Below are 16,724 nucleotides of genomic sequence, written 5' to 3' on the forward strand. Positions count from 1 at the left end.
GCTTCCCATCCTACTCAGAATAAAATCCAAAGTGGCCCACGAGACCCTACAATTTTGCCCAGTTCCCTTCTGGGTACAACATGATTGTCTTCCTCCTGTCACCCTGACCACCTCCTCTGCACTGGCCTTGCTGTGTCTCAGACACTCCAGCACAATCCCACTCCAAGGCCTCTGAACAAGCAGTCGGCACTATGTGAAGTGCTCTTCCCCCAAGAAGACCCCCACCCTGTTCTGTCAGGTGTTTGCCCAAAACTTACTCCCACAAAGAACAAGTAATAAAAGCACTTAACTAATTTCAGATAAAAAAACCCTCAGAATATACAAGAAAGAAAATGTAACCCAAGGTGAACAATATTTACAATCATGTCATAATCATACTGAACATTAACTAAAAATTCGATATAACCATAATAATTAGGAGGGAAAAGAGGACAGTAAACATAGCTAAATATTCATACTCTAAGTAGGAAGACACTTGCTAAAGTCTAAAATGAAAAGAAGGTGCCTGGGTGGCTCAGTCTGTTAAGCATCTGATTCTTGATTTTGGCTCAGGTCATGATCTCATGGGTCATGAGATCAAGCCCCACATCAGGCTCCTCATTCAGCAAGGAGCCTACTTGAGATTCTCTCTCTCTCTCTCTCTCTCTCCTCCTCTGCTCCTTGCCACTGCAAATAAAATGGGAAAAAATATAGCAACATAGGCATGTTCTTTATCAATAAGGAGTGAAATCTAGAAGAAGCAGAAGAAATTGTAAGCATGGCTTCTGGAAAGCTGGAGTTGGAGTCTATCAGGCATGTGCTTTGTTCCAAGACCTGCAGCCCTCTCAGAGTTTGTTAAACAAAGTTAAACTCCCTGCATGCATTACATGAGAAGAAATATACTAAAATTTCAGTGGCTCAAGAGCTCAGAAGATGACATGGCTAACTGGCTGGCCAGGTAGGAACTAGGGAAGAGAAAGCCCATGAAGCAAGGACTATAAGGAAGAGAATTTTACTGGATGGAGGAGGGAGTAGAGAAGAGCATCCCAGAAGGAAGCAGTGTTTGCAGAGACCTGGATGTGCAGAAAGGTGCAGAGTCTCTGAGCCATGGTGCACGAGTGGGCTCCTCCAAAAGTGATCTGACCATGAGTCTTTCCAGGTGGGTTGACCGAGATCGTTAACAGCCCATGGCATCACTGCAGTTTACCTGTGGACCATTGTTTACAGTCTACAGATCACAGGATGCGTGAGGGGGGCCTCAGACAGCATTTTTTTTTAATTGTGGTATAAGTGACATGTAATAGTCATGGTATATCATTGCTATAGTAAGTCAGGTTAACATCCATCATCACCACACATAGTTAATAGGTTTTTGTGTGTGCAATGAGAACTTTTATGATTTCCTCTCCTTTCAAATCTACGGCACAATATCGTTAGCTGTAGTCACCCCAGGACTTATTTCTTTTACAACTGTACCTTTTGACGCCTTCCACCCATCTCACCCGTCCCCCTCGCCCCGCACCTGGTGAAGTGGAATGGATCAGCCTGTACTGCACGTGGTGAGGGCGCTGTTGCTTCATGGACCCAAGGACCCCTGAAGTATCCTCAAACCGTCCGCATTCACAGGACCCTGTATTTCCTGACCACTTCCCTGTTTTCTTATAGTTTTCAAACTTAAAAATAAATCTGTAGTTAATGCATAAAGAACACCTGTAAATCTGAGCTTGGTAGTAAGTCTTTGCTTTGGCAGTCTTATTTCACTTTTATAGCTAAACTGAAATAAATCCAGTGTAACTTTTCCTGCCTTAGTGGAGGAATGGTTTTGCTTGCAATTTCATGGCCTCTTCCCCTTGACAAATTTAGCTAGAATATTCTATTTGTTCCCTATGTATTTCTTACCATGAGCTAGCTACTTTATTTTACAAATAATATATAATGGCATTTTCATTATTAAAAATTATTCATGGGGTACCTGGGTGACTTAGTCGCTTAAGCGTCTGACTCTTGGTTTCAACTCAGGTCATGATCCCAGGGTTGTGGGGTCAAGCCCCACGTCAGGCTCTGTGCTTAGTGGAGAGTCTACTTGAGATTCCCTCTCTCTCTCTATCTCTCTTTCTCCCCCTCTCCCTCTGCCCCTCCCCTTGCTCAATCGCACATGCACTCTCTCTCAAATAAAAAAGTAAAATCTTCTAAAAAATTATTCAGATAGTGTAGAATACATGGAGTAGGATATAAAGTCAACCCTCTTCTACACTATAGCCCCATTTCTCTCCCAAGAGAACTCCTGGAATAATATGGGACATGGAATGGTTGGGTGGCTCAGTGATTGAGCTGCCTTCAGCTCAGGTCATGATCCCAGGGTCCTAGGATCACGTCCCGCATTGGATTCCCCACAGGGAGTCTGCTTCTCCCTCTGCCTGTGTCTCTGCCTCTCTCTCTCTCTGTGTCTTATGAATAAATAAGTAAAAATCAAAAATAATAATATAATAATAATAATCATCATCATCATCATCATCATCTGGGGCATATCCATTCCAGCAATTTTTCTATGCATTTTTAGTTGTGCAAATGCACATATAAAATATGTCATATTTTAAATATGAATGGGTAACGCCAACTTACTTTCTCTCATGAAGTAAGACCATTTCATGCCAGTACATACACTGAACTTGAATGCTTCATAGGACTCCATGCTATAATTTTACCCATTTTTTTTTTTGGCTATTTATCCATTGTTGAGTGTTTAATTGTTTTTTTTTTCCAGTATAAATATCCCTGTGCATAGATCTTTGTTGCATACACAACTATTTCTCTGGGCCAATAAGAAGTACAGTTGTTTGGTAGAATGACATGGCAGACTTGAATAATGCATCCTCCACCTCAGAGAGATTCACATCCTAATCTCTGGAACCTGTGAATTTTGCTCCTTACGGCACAAGTGACTTTATAGGTGTGGTTGAGTTAAGGGTACTGAGGTGGGGAGATTATCCAGCTGGGCCCCAAATACAATGTGATGGGGGAAGCAGAGTAGGGGCAAAAGTGGATATGATGTGGGGACACAAGCCAAGGAATGAGGCCAACCTACAGTCGCTGGAAGAGGCACGCAGCAGGTTCCAGGAGGAACCATCCCTGCCCACAGCTTGACTTGAGGTCTTTTGGCCTCCACAGCTGGGAGCTAAGACATCCGTGTTGTTTCAAGTCTCCAACTTTGTGTTAATTTGTTACAGAAGCAATAGGAAGCTCTTATCAACAATATGCTCTTTTTTCTAAAGATTTATGTATTATTTGAGAGAGAGCACGAGCGAGGGAGGTATGGAGGGAGGAGAGAGAGAATCTTCAGCAGATTCCCCAAAATGGGGCTCAATCTCACAATCCTGAGATCACGACCTGAGCCAAAATCAAGTCAGACATTTAACCAACTGAGCCACTCAGGCACCCCCTACCTCCTTTTTTAAAGATTTATTATTAGAACAATATGCTCTTTTTTTAAATAAATAATAACCAGTCTCTGTCCAAAAAGGTGATTCTTGTCTATAGTTTTGAATATCACCTTTCCTATATCCTTGACATTCTTAGACATTTTCAATCATTTTAACTTGTCTAAATAAAAGAGCAAAACATTTTTCACTTTTTTTTTTTTCAAATTATGGTTGGTTTCATTCTAATGAGATTTGGGCATCTTTTCAAATATTTAGATTTCTCTTGCCCATTGCTTATTCAGACTTTTGTTGTTCGTTTTCTTGTAAGAGAGTTTCCCTCTTTTCTTATTAAATCATAGTAAATGATTTACTTTATAAATTATTACTACTTTATAAATTTTTACTATTAATCTCCTGGTATATATATCATAAATCTTTTCCTCCTTACCATTTGACTTTCAGTATTAGCAAGGAGATTTTATAATCAAATAATTGGGAAAATTCTAGTATTTCCAAGTTAAATAGACTTCTTTCCTACAGGACTTGTTAAGGCCTGTGTTATGTGATAAGCCTGGTACTAAAAGGTGATAGAGCATGAGAAAATAAAACCTCAGGTGAATCTAACTTATGAATAGTGGTGTAAGACGCCTATATAAAATACTAGTAAATAAAATTTACCATACTGCCAACTGGCTAGTTTTCCCTATGTAAGACTATTCACGTAACTATATGAAACCCTAGATCAAAGATGAAAAGCTTCATAGTGATTTTGATATTTGATATCAATTGTTTCATCCATCTGGTGATATGCTGAATTTAAAAATTCTGTTCGAAAATAACTAGCAACTTTCCCTCATGCCTCTTTTTAAAACTTATGCCTACACTAGCTCTGAAATATGTCCCAAACCCAATCCCCTCTCACCACCTCCACTGGACAGCCCTGGCCCCGGGCTCAGTCTCCTGCCTGAACAACTGTGCAGCCTGCCCTGCCACAACAAGCTCTCAAAGCAAAACCACATCATTTCACCCCCTGCTTAAAACCCTCCAGTGGCTTCCCCTTGATGTTAGAATGAAATCAAACTGCTCCCTTTTTTTGTCTGGATCCTGACCAGCTCTCCTCTCCCACCTCTATCACCCTCCTGATCACACTCTATAGAGTGGCCAAGTTTGCAGATCCCCATGCTTGGAGCAGCCCCTTTGCAGATGCCCCAGCTCAAATGTCAGCCTGCCAAAGTGGCCTTCCCAGACCTCAAGGGGTAAAATCAATCCTCAAGAATCTTCTATCCTATTAGACTTGTTTCCATTTTGGGGTGGGGGGGGGGGTTAAGCACTTTCTCGCTATCCCAAACACCAAAGGTGGATCCCTGTATGTTGCCTGTCTCTCCACCTGAATGAGCAGAAGGGCTTTGCCTGTCTTGTTCCCACTGCACCCCCATTTGCCAAATGCACAATGACGTGAACCTTTAGTCCTTCATCTGTTCACCCAGCCAGGACTCATCGGCTGTTCTGGGTGCACATGATGCATCCGTGAACAAAGATCCTGCCCCTGTGAAGACTACATCCTAGCGCAAGTGAGGGGTGAGAGACAAGCATGATGACAGAGTTCTTTATTGTACAATGTGTCAGAATATGTCAGATGCTGGAGGACAGAGGTAAAGGAAGCACAGAGCAAGGAGGAGCCCTGGAGGAGGCGGGAGGTTGCAGTTTTAAGGAAGGGGATCAGCATGAGCCTCGAGATGAGAAGTTTGGGTGGAAACTGGAAGAAGAAGCAAATTCCTCAGGCAGACACCTGGGAGAGTGGTCAACGTCAAGGCAGCAAGGGGCCTCCACAGGGGCCTGATAGCAGGAGTGGGGTAGAGAAACCAAGAGTGCGAGCCTGATGTTTGCTTGCTCAAAATTCTGTCTGCCAACTGGGAACTGTTTCTTCCATCCTGTGTTCCTCCTAGTAGAACCATATCTGCCTGCCCTGTAGCCATTGGCTACAGGAGCCCTGTCTAACTAAAAAAGGTCATTTCCTAGGACATTTTTTTTTCAAAGATTGATTGATTGATTTAGAGTGAGTGTGCAAGTGGGAGGAGGGGCAAAAGGAGAAGGAGAGAGAGAATTTCAAGCAGACTCTTGGCTGAGCAGGGAACCCAATATGGGACACGATCTCAGGACCCTGGGATCATGACCTGAGCCAAAACCAAGGGGCAGCCACTTAATCAACTAAGCCACCCAGGCAACCCCACCCCCACCCTGTCCCATGGACATTATTATTTCCACTTGCATTGGAGAAAAGGTCTCAGTCCCTCCTGGGTGCAAAGTGATGGCCATGACCTTGAGCTGCTGACCCCCACTAATTCCAGGCGATTGTTGGACACCCGTGTAGATGAACACCTGCTGCATGCCGATTCCTGGGACCAGAGCGACAGTGGTTAACAAGATAGATGAGACCATCCCTGTTGTCACGAAGGAGAGGAGATGGAAATTCAATAAGGAAAGAGTAGTGATCATTTCTGATGGCCCCAGGTTCTCTGCAGGTCATCAGGGTGCTGCTAGGAAATGATGAGAAGGGGAAGTCTTTCCGAGTGGGAGACATCTGAACTCTAAATTGAGATCTTGATGGATGAGAAGGGACGGGCCATGCAAAAAGCTTAGCAAGAAGTGGTCCAGGCAGGGGTCCTGAGTTGGGGATGAGCTTGGCAGTCAATGTGCTGGGAGGAGGTGACCGTGGCTGGAGCTTGGTGACACATGGAGAAAGTAGCACAGAGTGAGGGCAGAGAGGTAGGTCGTATGCCTTGCAACGCGAGGAAGCTTCTACACGAAAGAGAAGCACACACAGGGAGAAGCAGCCACAAGAGAAGATCCAGAAAGCCCGTAGACACTCCAAACACAGCTCCACTCGTCCTTACAGCCAGCTCCAAGCTCATCCCCATCACAGACATGAGCGAGAAAGTCCCCTCTGTACTTGGTCTTTGGTCACTACTACCAAAAAGTTATGATTAATTTATCGGGAGCGATAAATATAAAAAAGACTGGAAGGAATCACACTGAAATATTAACAGTGACGTATCTGGGTTGTAGAATTCCATTTCATCTCCGTACATTTTTATATCTTCTTAATTCATGCTGAACTTCTACTGGTTTAAAGTCATGGGGTTTTGTTTCTGATTATATTTTCTGACCCTGCGCCCTGTGCCCCAGTGGAGGCCACCACGGCAGGTATGCTAGCACACCATCCTATGTATACTGTCCTTCTATCCACCACTGCCCATGTCACCCAACAGGTTTTCACGACCAAATGTGGAAATAGTTTCAGAAGCAAATGGAGCATCTTCCCAGGTGCCTCCATTAGGTGCAGGAAGTAATCCCCCTCATTTGTAGATTTCCAGGCCCAAGGGCACCCCAAATTCATTTGGCACAGGCGACCTAATCCTTAAAATCAAGACCTTCCCCCACTTGGGGCCCCTGGGTGGCCCAGTCAGTTGAGCATCTGCCTTTGGCTCAGGTCATGATCAAGGGTCCTGGGATTGAGTCCCACATCAGGCTCTTTGCTCAGTGGGGAGTCTGCTTCTCCCTCTCCCTCTGCCTGATGCTCCCCACTGCTTGTGCTCTCTCTCTCAAATAAATAAAATCTTTTAAAAAAATTCTCCCCCCCATAAAATCATCCCCAAAAAGCAAGTGCTTTTGAGGTCACATGGTACTCACTGATGGTCGCAATAAACCTGAAATCAACTGTACGTGCATGTATGACACAGCTTCACTCATAGATCCAGGGTGCCCCTACTCCCAATTTACAGATGGAAACACAGAGGCCTGGGAAGTCGAAGTGACATGCCAAGGCCAACCCTTTTGGCCCTATTTTCCTAGTGCAAATGGTGATTGGAGCAGAGGACAAACCCACATCCAAGCAGGGGCAGTGACTATGCCCGGCTTCCAGGCTGAATTATTTCTTGGCAGAAAACGTCAGGACAGTCAAGTGTAGTTAGAACAGGCTCATGGAACAAAGAAGTTTAATTAAAGAAAAAAACAAAATTTGTTGGGTTACAGGGCTATTCTCTTCGATCCAAGATGGGAAATTAATTTATAATAACCTTATCTTTTATTCAGGGCATGCTGCCTGTTTCAGAGTATGTTGGCATCCTGCTATTTTTCTGTTGAATGTGAAATAATTGTGTGTTTCTAATGGGCAGCGAGTCCGCTAAAGAGCTGAACAAACGGAGCCGAGTCTTGGGCTCGCCATGGGGCGCGTCTGAAGCCACTGGGGGGAGTAGCTTTCGTTTCCCTCTGATGAGTCATGACATTTAAAATTCAGAGGGCTCAATGGGCCTCAAGGCAGCCTTTTCAGAATGGTCATTCTAGAACCCACGTGCTTTCGTGGCACATTCGTGTTTTTCCTGACAGCCTCCTCCTCTGTCCTCAGACCAACCTGACCGAGCTGAAGTCGTTCGGGGCCCCCCCTCCAGCTGTCAGCAACGTCACGGCCGCGGTGATGACCCTCACGGCCCCCGGGGGCAGGGTGCCCAAGGACCGCAGCTGGAAGGCCGCGAAGGTCACCATGGCCAAGGTGGACGGTTTCCTGGACTCCCTCATCAACTTTGACAAGGAGCACATTCACGAGAGCTGCCTCAAGGCCATCCGGCCGTACCTGCAGGACCCGGACTTCAACCCCGAGCTGGTGGCCACCAAGTCCTACGCGGCCGCGGGCCTCTGCTCCTGGGTGGTAAACATTGTGCGCTTCTACGAAGTGTTCTGTGACGTGGAACCCAAGCGCCAGGCGCTGAGCAGGGCCACCTCGGACCTCACTGCCGCCCAGGAGAAGCTGGCAGCCGTAAAAGCCAAGATTGCTGTAAGTGAGGCTGGAGGGCCCTGACCATGACCCCTGCCCTGCCAGGTGGCCTCTGTGCAAACCACACACTCCCCCATTTCCCAGCGCCTAAGCAGCCCAGGTTTTATGGTTTTTTATTTTATTTTTTTAAAGATTTTATTTATTTATTCATGAGAGACACAGAGAGAGGCAGAGACAAAGGCAGAGGAAGAGAAGCAGGCTCCCTGTGGGGAGCCCGATGCGGGACTTGATCCCAGGACCCCAGGGTCACGACCTGAACCAAAGGCAGATGCTCAACCATTGAGCCACCCAGGTGCCCCAGCATCCTGGTTTTTAAAGAGAGGCAGGAAAACCAAAGTGGGATGCCAAAGCTCCTGATTTTTCAAGAGAGGCACCATTTCCTCTTCCTCGAATACTGTATAGTCCATACGAGATAAATCCACCAGACCTTTGGGTTTATATTCTCTATACTGCTCTGTGAAAGCTTTTAGAAGCAATAGTACGTTATGGTTTGGGGGGTGGTCCCTTGACCATAAATCTAAAACAAGGAGGGTCATTAGCTTTTATTAACCTCCCAGTGATGGTTTTATCAGCTCTGCCTCTCTCTGGGCTGGGGAATGGGGTGTTTGTGGACCTACACCTGTTTGGGAGAGAGTCCCCTTGAACTTCACCTTTGCCCTTAAAATAGGTGCTACCAAAGCAAGATTAGAAATCGGGACCCCATGAGATAGCAGAGTGGTTGAAAATGGAATCCAAGCTTGTACCATTTATGGACGTGTGACCTTTACAAAGGTCTTTAAAATGCCCAAGCTGGGCAGCCCGGATGGCTCAGCGGTTTAGCGCTGCCTTCAGCCCAGGGCATAATCCTGGAGACCTGGGATCGAGTCCTGCATCGGGCTCCCCACCAGGAGCCTGCTTATCCCTCTGCCTGTGTCTCTGCCTCTCTCTCTGTGTCTCTCATGAATAAATAAAATCTTTTTTTTAAAAAAAATAAATAAATAAAATGCCCAAGCTTCAGTTTCCCGAAGCAAAATGGACACAGTAACATCTCGCTTAATGAGAACACAGCGAGGACAAAAGGAGGGCATACTTGCAGATCCTGGCCCGTAGCCCACGTGGCGCTGGGGTCACTGCCATGGCCACGATGACCACTGCTGCGCTACCTCTACCCCTGTCCCCCTCTTCCCTCTACACATGCTCTCACATGTGTGCACAAGCCCTGGGGACCAGGCACTCCTGTCATCAAGTTCAATCCCAAACCATTCCTTGGATCTTTCCTTCCCACTCATGCATCCCAGGCAAATAAGATTCTTGCTGCAAATTAGTCATGATGGTAGAAAGGGTTTTACAAATTAGAAGTAAAATTGCAGATATGCCGCACGCTTCACACAACATGGGTTTATGGATTGCTAGATTGAATTCTGTGGCTGGTTCAAAGAACCTTGCAACCCATGTCTCTCCAAAGAAAAGATACTTTGGTGAAGCAGCTAATCTCTCAGCATGCTTGCTTTATAAATCCAGATGTCCGAGGGTCAGTCTAGAACAGGTGATAATCACTGTAGCACTGGCCCTCTTCAAGGAGCACCATCACATCCCCATGACTAATTTTTAAGGGAAAAAGCCTCCCGATAATTTTCGTATTCTGCAGTTTCTCCCAGAAAAAACATTTTAAGAACTGCATTTTCAAGGACTTTTTTTTTTTTTTACTCAAGTTATTTTAACTAAGGGAACATTTGGTGCAAAGGGAATGTTTTCAAAATGTTGATACCTATTCAGTAGCCAACATTCACATGATGGGCCCACTCAACCTGTGAAAGCAACAAGCATATCTTTCAAATACTTGGCTACCTTAGGAAGACACTTATTTTCTGCCAAAATGTTTTTTGAAAAAATGTATTCTTGCTTCGAACAACTTCCTCTCCATGCTTTGCTTACCCACATGCCCGTCGGCATCCCGAGAGTTTCGGACACTCCGCCACTGAGGACAGAGAAGACGGGCTGACACCCAACCCTAACATGGAAGCCAACCCAAGCGAGGAAATTCTTCCCTCTGTGACATGGAGGCCGTCGCCGGCCTTCTCCAGTCCTCAAGCCTTATTTTTAGGATTTTAGGATACTTCCAAGGAAAGAATATTATATTCAAGATAAAGTTAAAAAAAAAAGCGTATTTCCAAACATTATAAAATACATGAAACATGAGTAGTGGTAGTGGCTGTTATATGTGGGTGGTATATTTTGGATGGGTGTGCTTATAGGTGTCTTCTTTTTTTCTATCATGAGCATATATTAATGTTATGATTTATAAAAATAATAGTAATAAAAACAAGCAAGGCATTTTCTTTTTTTTTTTTTTTTTTTTTTTTTTTTTTTTTTTTTTTAAGCAAGGCATTTTCATGGAGCATATACTGACACATAAGTAAAGTATCAGAGAAAGGTATCTAATGAGAAACAACAGTCTCTGACCCTTTGCATGCTTGTGTCTGTTTCAAAGGACTGGTCATGCTACTCAGAGCCTTTATACTAGTGCCTTCAATGAGTTTCATTTGGCACACACATGGTCTTTGTAAATGATTTCATTAACTGCCAGTATTTAAATCAACAGGAGATTTTCATAAAAATCTGATTTCTGGCCAGTCTTAAAGAAATCAGAAGATTCCCAAACATCATGAACTGACCCTAGAGTTGAGTAGCACCTTCCTATCCATCCAGTTTTGTCATAGGTCCCGACCAACGCCAGTTTTCTTTTTCCAATGCCAGACTCATCCGACCAGCTCACATCATCTCCCCGCAGCCCCTGCTCATCTGAATGTCATCCATACTATGTTGACATCCCTGTTTCTTGATGTACCTTATGCAGGAAGATTGACTTTCTGCTGGATGGGGCTCTAAGAGGTTCATATGCATGTCTTCTCGATATCATCATAACAACTACTTCAGGTTAATGTAACTTGTATTTCTTGCTCCAGCACATAGGCAGCTTCCCTGGAACTTCCTGTTTTCAAGATAAGATTATTACCTGTTTCTTCAGCTTTCTCCAACCTCCCACAGTCCAACTTCAGTTATCAATACTGATTGTTACATTTGCTTTAGAATCACCAAGACTCAAAACATCTTCATTCTGTCCTGTGACCAAAATTAAGTGTCCCATGATCTGTTCACTGGCTGATGGGGAAGGGTGAAAAATCAGTCAATTCCATTTGCATTCTATGAACCTGCCTGTATTGTTCTTAGGAGACCTAAATAGTACAATTTCCTTTTTTTTATGAAAATTGCTCTTTATTATTTATTAGGTAACAATCCACAAAATGCTCTTTGAGCTAATAAACAAATTCTGAAAACGTGAAGGATATACAATAAACACATAAAAATCACTATTTTTATACGTAACAATTGAATGATCCAAAAAAGGTGATTAGGAAAACAATTCTTTTTTATTTTGGGGTAGTTGACACACAGTGTTCTATGAGTTCCAGGTGGGCAGCACAGTGATGTGACAAGCTTATATGTTCTGCTATGCTCACAAGTGTAGCTACCACCTGTCACCACATAGCGCTATTACAATATCACTGACTGTATATTCCCTATGCTGTGCCTTTCATCCCTGACATTTATTCCATAACTGGAAGCCTGGACCTCCCACTCCCCTTCACCCATTTTGCCCACTCCCTCCTCCCCTCTGGCAACCATCAGTTTATTCTCTGTTTGTATAGGTCTGATTCTGCTTCTTATTTAAAACAATTCTACTTTTAATTCATTTCCTTTTTCAATGCAATCTTTCCCCCTCCCCCTGGGATTTCTACTTGCCTTTTGTTTTTTTTTTTTTCTCTGCCATTAATTCCTTTTGCTTAGCCTCAATTACTCTTAAACTCTCCATGCAATTCAGTATCCTGCCACTTCCATTTTTGCCTCCAAGACTTTCCTCTCTTGTCCCAGACTCAGAGCTCCAATCAGTGTTGGAGAGCGAACATGTTCACTGCTGTCTCAGGTTGGTTCCAGTGACTTCTGGATCACTTGCTTTCTCCTTCCTTGATTTCTTCTCTAGCTTGCTGGAGCTCACTCTTAAGTAACTTTCTCAGAAATGTTAAGTAAGAGGTAAATTTTCTGAATGATTTTGGTCTGGAAATGCCTTTATTTGATTTTTAAACTGACCTGACAATTTTGCTGAGTACTGGATTCTGATGCTAATTTTTCCCCCTTAGGACACTGAATGCCTTACCCTTTTCCTAAGTGAGTAGTCTCATAAGCAGTCAGGGTCCCATTTCTTTGTCAATGCACTGTGTTTCTACCTTTCTGGAAGTCTTTCCATTTTTTTTCTTTATTCCTTTTTTTCCCCCTTGAGATAGCATGAGTGGAGGAAGGGGCAGAGGGAGAAAGAATCCCAAGCAGTCTCCATACCCAGCACAGAACCTGACATGTGGGTCGATCACATGACCCTGAGATCATGATCTGAGCCAATATCAAGAGTTGACACTTAACCAACAGAGCCACACAGGTGCTCCTTTTTCTTTATTCTTGGTGTCTGAAACTTTGTACTGATGTGCTTAGCTGCCATTTTTAAGATTCATTGTGTTCAGCATGTGGAGACTTCTTTTCCTTGACTCTGGAAAATTATTGTATGTTATTTCTTTGGTAGTCTTCCTCTGTTTCCTTTTTGATCTTATTTTCTAGAATGCACATTCGTTGGATATTGGACTTTCTGATAAGTCCTGTTTCCTCAGTCACTAACTATGTCTTCTTATACTTTCTAGATTTCCTCAAAGTCATCTTTTAACCCTTCTGTTGAATTTATTATTTTTTTACATTAACAAGAATAATAATTTCTGCAACAGGGTTTTTTTTTTTGTTTTTTTTTTGTTTTTTTTTTTTTGCTCTCTGCTCCTTTTGCTAGCATTCTCTTCTTGTTTTATGAATGAAATATCTTCAATCTTCCTAAGAACCTACTCATGAAGGATTTTATGCTTTATTGCCCTCTTTTGACTAAAGTAATCTTTTCTAAGGTGTTTTTTTCCTCCCCCCTTATTTACCTTATCTAGGCTTCATCAAATGGCTTCTTGTCCTTTCATGTTTATAAGAGCAGTGCTCAAAAGTTGGTTATAGCTTCCCAGGCAGGAGCAGAGCTGACTAACTGGCAGAATTTGTTTTTGGGGTCAGTTATGTTGAATGCATCATTATTGCCAGAATGTGGTGTTTTCTCTCTGCCACTATTGAATCTCTTGCTGGTGACATGGACGCCTGATGACTTTGGACACTGGGCACGTGGGTAGAGATGGGGGAAGAGGATCTGCCAGCTTCCAACAAACCTTACTTTCATCATCCCCCTCCATCACACCTGATGTTTCCAAAACCCCAGTGCATGTCCTCTTTGGTGAACAGAGGCCCGCTCTGTATTGTAGCTTCCTGTTCCCTACTCTGGCAGTTTCCACTCCTCTATGAGTCCAGTCTGCCATACATAGATTGGAATCTCTTACTCTTCAATGACCCTCAACAGTTGCTCAGTGTTAAGGATTTATGATGTTTTCACTTGTTTCATAATTATTTTAGAAAAGTCTCAGGAAAGAGAGGAGGTAAATGAGTGTGGCCAGTCTGCCATCATCAATTGGATGGCTCACCACCTGCTTTTCAAACTGCTTGGCTATATGAACTTGGCCCTTGATTTGTTTCTCTTGGGACATGGCAATGGCCAACAAAGCAGCCTGAATTCCAGTTATTGCATAGACAAGAGACACATTCAGAGGTATCTACCCTGCATCCCTATGTCTTGATGTATAAAATATATATTCTGGAGGCAACACAAGCTACATACCTCAATTCTAAACTCTTGATGAATTTAGAAAACATTGAAACCATGTCTTCTTACAAAATGTCCCTCTACTTTAGGGTAATTGGACAGAACAGATGAGGTTAAGCAATAGTTACCTGTACTCCTAGGATCTGAAAGCAAAGGGATGTCTTAGACTGCACACAGCCCGTCTTAGACTGCACACAGCCCAACCCAAACCACAGACCTGCTGCAGTAGACATACTTTGCATCCCTCCCAGGACCCTGGCATCCTTCTGACCATTCTCAGGCCACCCTAGGCTTCTGTACACTTTTGCTTCTAATAGCAGCACTGCCATTTTTGGGGCATGTTCCTGCAGCCCCTTCTTCCCCAGTATAAGGAGAGAGAGGATTTATGCACCCCCATCCATGTCCATCATCCCTCTTGTCCCTGCACCAAGGACATAGGTAGGAAAGCTCAGCTCACCTCCCTTGGGTCAGGACCAGCCTGGGCTTCCACCAGGGCTCTGCCTGAGATCACTCCTAATTTGCCAGCCTTTCCTTCTCTGCCCTGCCTTCTCCAGGGGGCTGGAGTTACTGATAGACCTTGTGTTCCTTCATAAACAGCACCTTAATGAAAACCTGGCCAAACTCACAGCCAAGTTTGAGAAAGCAACAGCCGACAAACTCAAATGTCAGCAAGAAGCTGAAGTGACCGCAGGCACCATCTCCCTTGCAAATCGTCTGGTGAGTGTGAGACTCTGCAGCCTGAGCCTTAATTATATTAGCTGAGCTTGTCAAGTGCCAGTGAGGTGCAAAATAGATGAGCACAGCTTAGCGCCGCTTTGACTTGGGGGAAAATATTAAAATGTGCTAGGAGGCGGGCGGAGGTGGGGGTGGATATTAAAATGTGCTGGGATGTAGGGACTGAATCCTGAGAAGTGTGAATGCATGCCCTGGTCTGGTCAAGAGAGTTTTTCTACAAAGAGGTTTGGGAGGATGGGAGCCCTTGATCTATCAGACAGCTGGGTGAGACGTGACATGTTTATGTGCATATACACACATCAACCAGAGGAAACCCTACAGGACAAAATGAGCCACTTGATAGGCAAGCTCTGCAGCTCTTTACTGTGTGATGTTTAATAATAATAGTGTGACCAGGGTCAGGAACAGAGACAGTAAAGAATGACACCTCTGGACTCTGAGCATTTGTAAGCTGACCTTGCCCACATGCGTGTGCGTATACTCACATGTGCACACACAAACATATACACACAGGCTCTGGCCTCCCTAAGAAAATAAATGTGAGGGTGTTTGTCTTGTGGATGTCTGCTATCACACTACCCAGAAACTTAGTGATTTAAACACAAAAACCATTCTGTTGCCCCTTACAAGTTTGCGGGTCAAGAATGTGGGTGTCACCTGACAGCCTCTGCTCTGGATGGTGCCTACAGGGGCCACTCAGCATTCTTCAGCCAGGAGCTGGCTGGTTTGTCACATGCACCTTGGCAGGAGCCTCCAGAAGGGCAGAGCTCTCTCCATGTAGAGAGGCCTCTCCAGCAATGTATGCAGACATCTAACACAGGGACTCTGGGCTCCAAGAGCAAGTGTTCCAAGAGACAGTAAGTAGAAGAGCCCAGTCTCTTAAGGCCTGGGACCAAAAGCCAACACAACATCCCTTGCTCTGTGTTCTGTTGGCCAAAGTGGTCACAGGATAAGGGAGGGGGGAATATAGGAAGCAACTCTTTTTTTTTTTTTTTAAGATTTTATTTATTTTAGAGAGAGTGAGAGCATGGGAGGAGAGGCTGAGGGGGAGGGAGAGAATCCCAGGAAGACTCTGTGCTGAGCACAGAGCCCAATGTGGGGCTCGATCCCAAGACCATGACATCATGACCTGAGCTGAAACCAAGAATGGGACGCCCAACCCACTGAGCCACCTAGGCACCCCCAGGCACTAACTCTTGATGAAAGGAATGTCAAAGAAATCATAGCCTTTTTTAATCTCCCGTGGCTTATATTTCTTGTCCTAAATTATCTAAGATCCTGCAAAGCAGTGTCCACTGGGTATGATTTCTCTTCAATAGAAAGCCTTTCCAGCACCTTTGTCTCCAGTGAAGGGAGGTAGATTCAATACCTTTGTACTTTGATTCCAGCCACCACTTGTTTCTAAAATGGAGCCAGATTTTCTAGTTTAAGAGGAAAGGAATCACGACAATGATTGAACTGAGCCATGCTTTTGAGAGGAAAGGTCTCTACCACAGGAGTCTCTACAGTTGTTGGACTTACTGTTGCATAGCCTGGAAATGGTCATTTGGACCGAATAATGTGATTTAGAGACAGCTCCTCTGCAAACGTGCAAGATGTCCAGGCCTCCTAGCTGGTCTGTCTTCCATGCAGTTTTCTGTGTGGTTTCCAGAACTTAGCATAGCGTTCTTTGCCTGGCCGAAGCATTTTCTGAATTGGTCCTCTTGGAAAGCAGGCAGGGTCTACAGGCTCTGAAGCCAACCCTGTTTCCACTGGCCTGAAGGTTCCGGCGAGATACTTCGACTCTCTTGGGTTTTTCTGTGTAATCTAAAAACGGGCATGGGAATGGTTCAGTTGGCCAACCTCAAGGTCTCTTCCAGCTGAGACATTCTATGATATCATCTTTCAAGGAAGAAAGAAGGGTCAGTCCTAACACAGACTCAGCTCATTACCTAACAGTCCTCTCTGGAAAGGAGGCCTCTCCTCCCCGGAGAGGAGAGTCCCCACAAAAAGA

The 16,724-nt window shown here is 44.3% G+C and overlaps 1 protein-coding gene across 1 annotated transcript in view; it reads left to right on the plus strand.

Annotated features, from left to right (window-relative positions):
• Nucleotides 1-16,724, plus strand: part of DNAH9 (dynein axonemal heavy chain 9) — a 329,643-nt gene that overhangs the window by 221,978 nt on the left and 90,941 nt on the right. The window contains exons 50-51 of the mRNA XM_025428358.3: nt 7,804-8,229; nt 14,594-14,713. Of these exons, the coding sequence (XP_025284143.2) occupies nt 7,804-8,229; nt 14,594-14,713 (546 nt within the window). The remainder of the gene's footprint in view (nt 1-7,803; nt 8,230-14,593; nt 14,714-16,724) is intronic.

Source organism: Canis lupus, chromosome 5, assembly GCF_003254725.2.
Source record: "Canis lupus dingo isolate Sandy chromosome 5, ASM325472v2, whole genome shotgun sequence".
NCBI classification, from domain to species: Eukaryota; Metazoa; Chordata; class Mammalia; order Carnivora; family Canidae; genus Canis; species Canis lupus.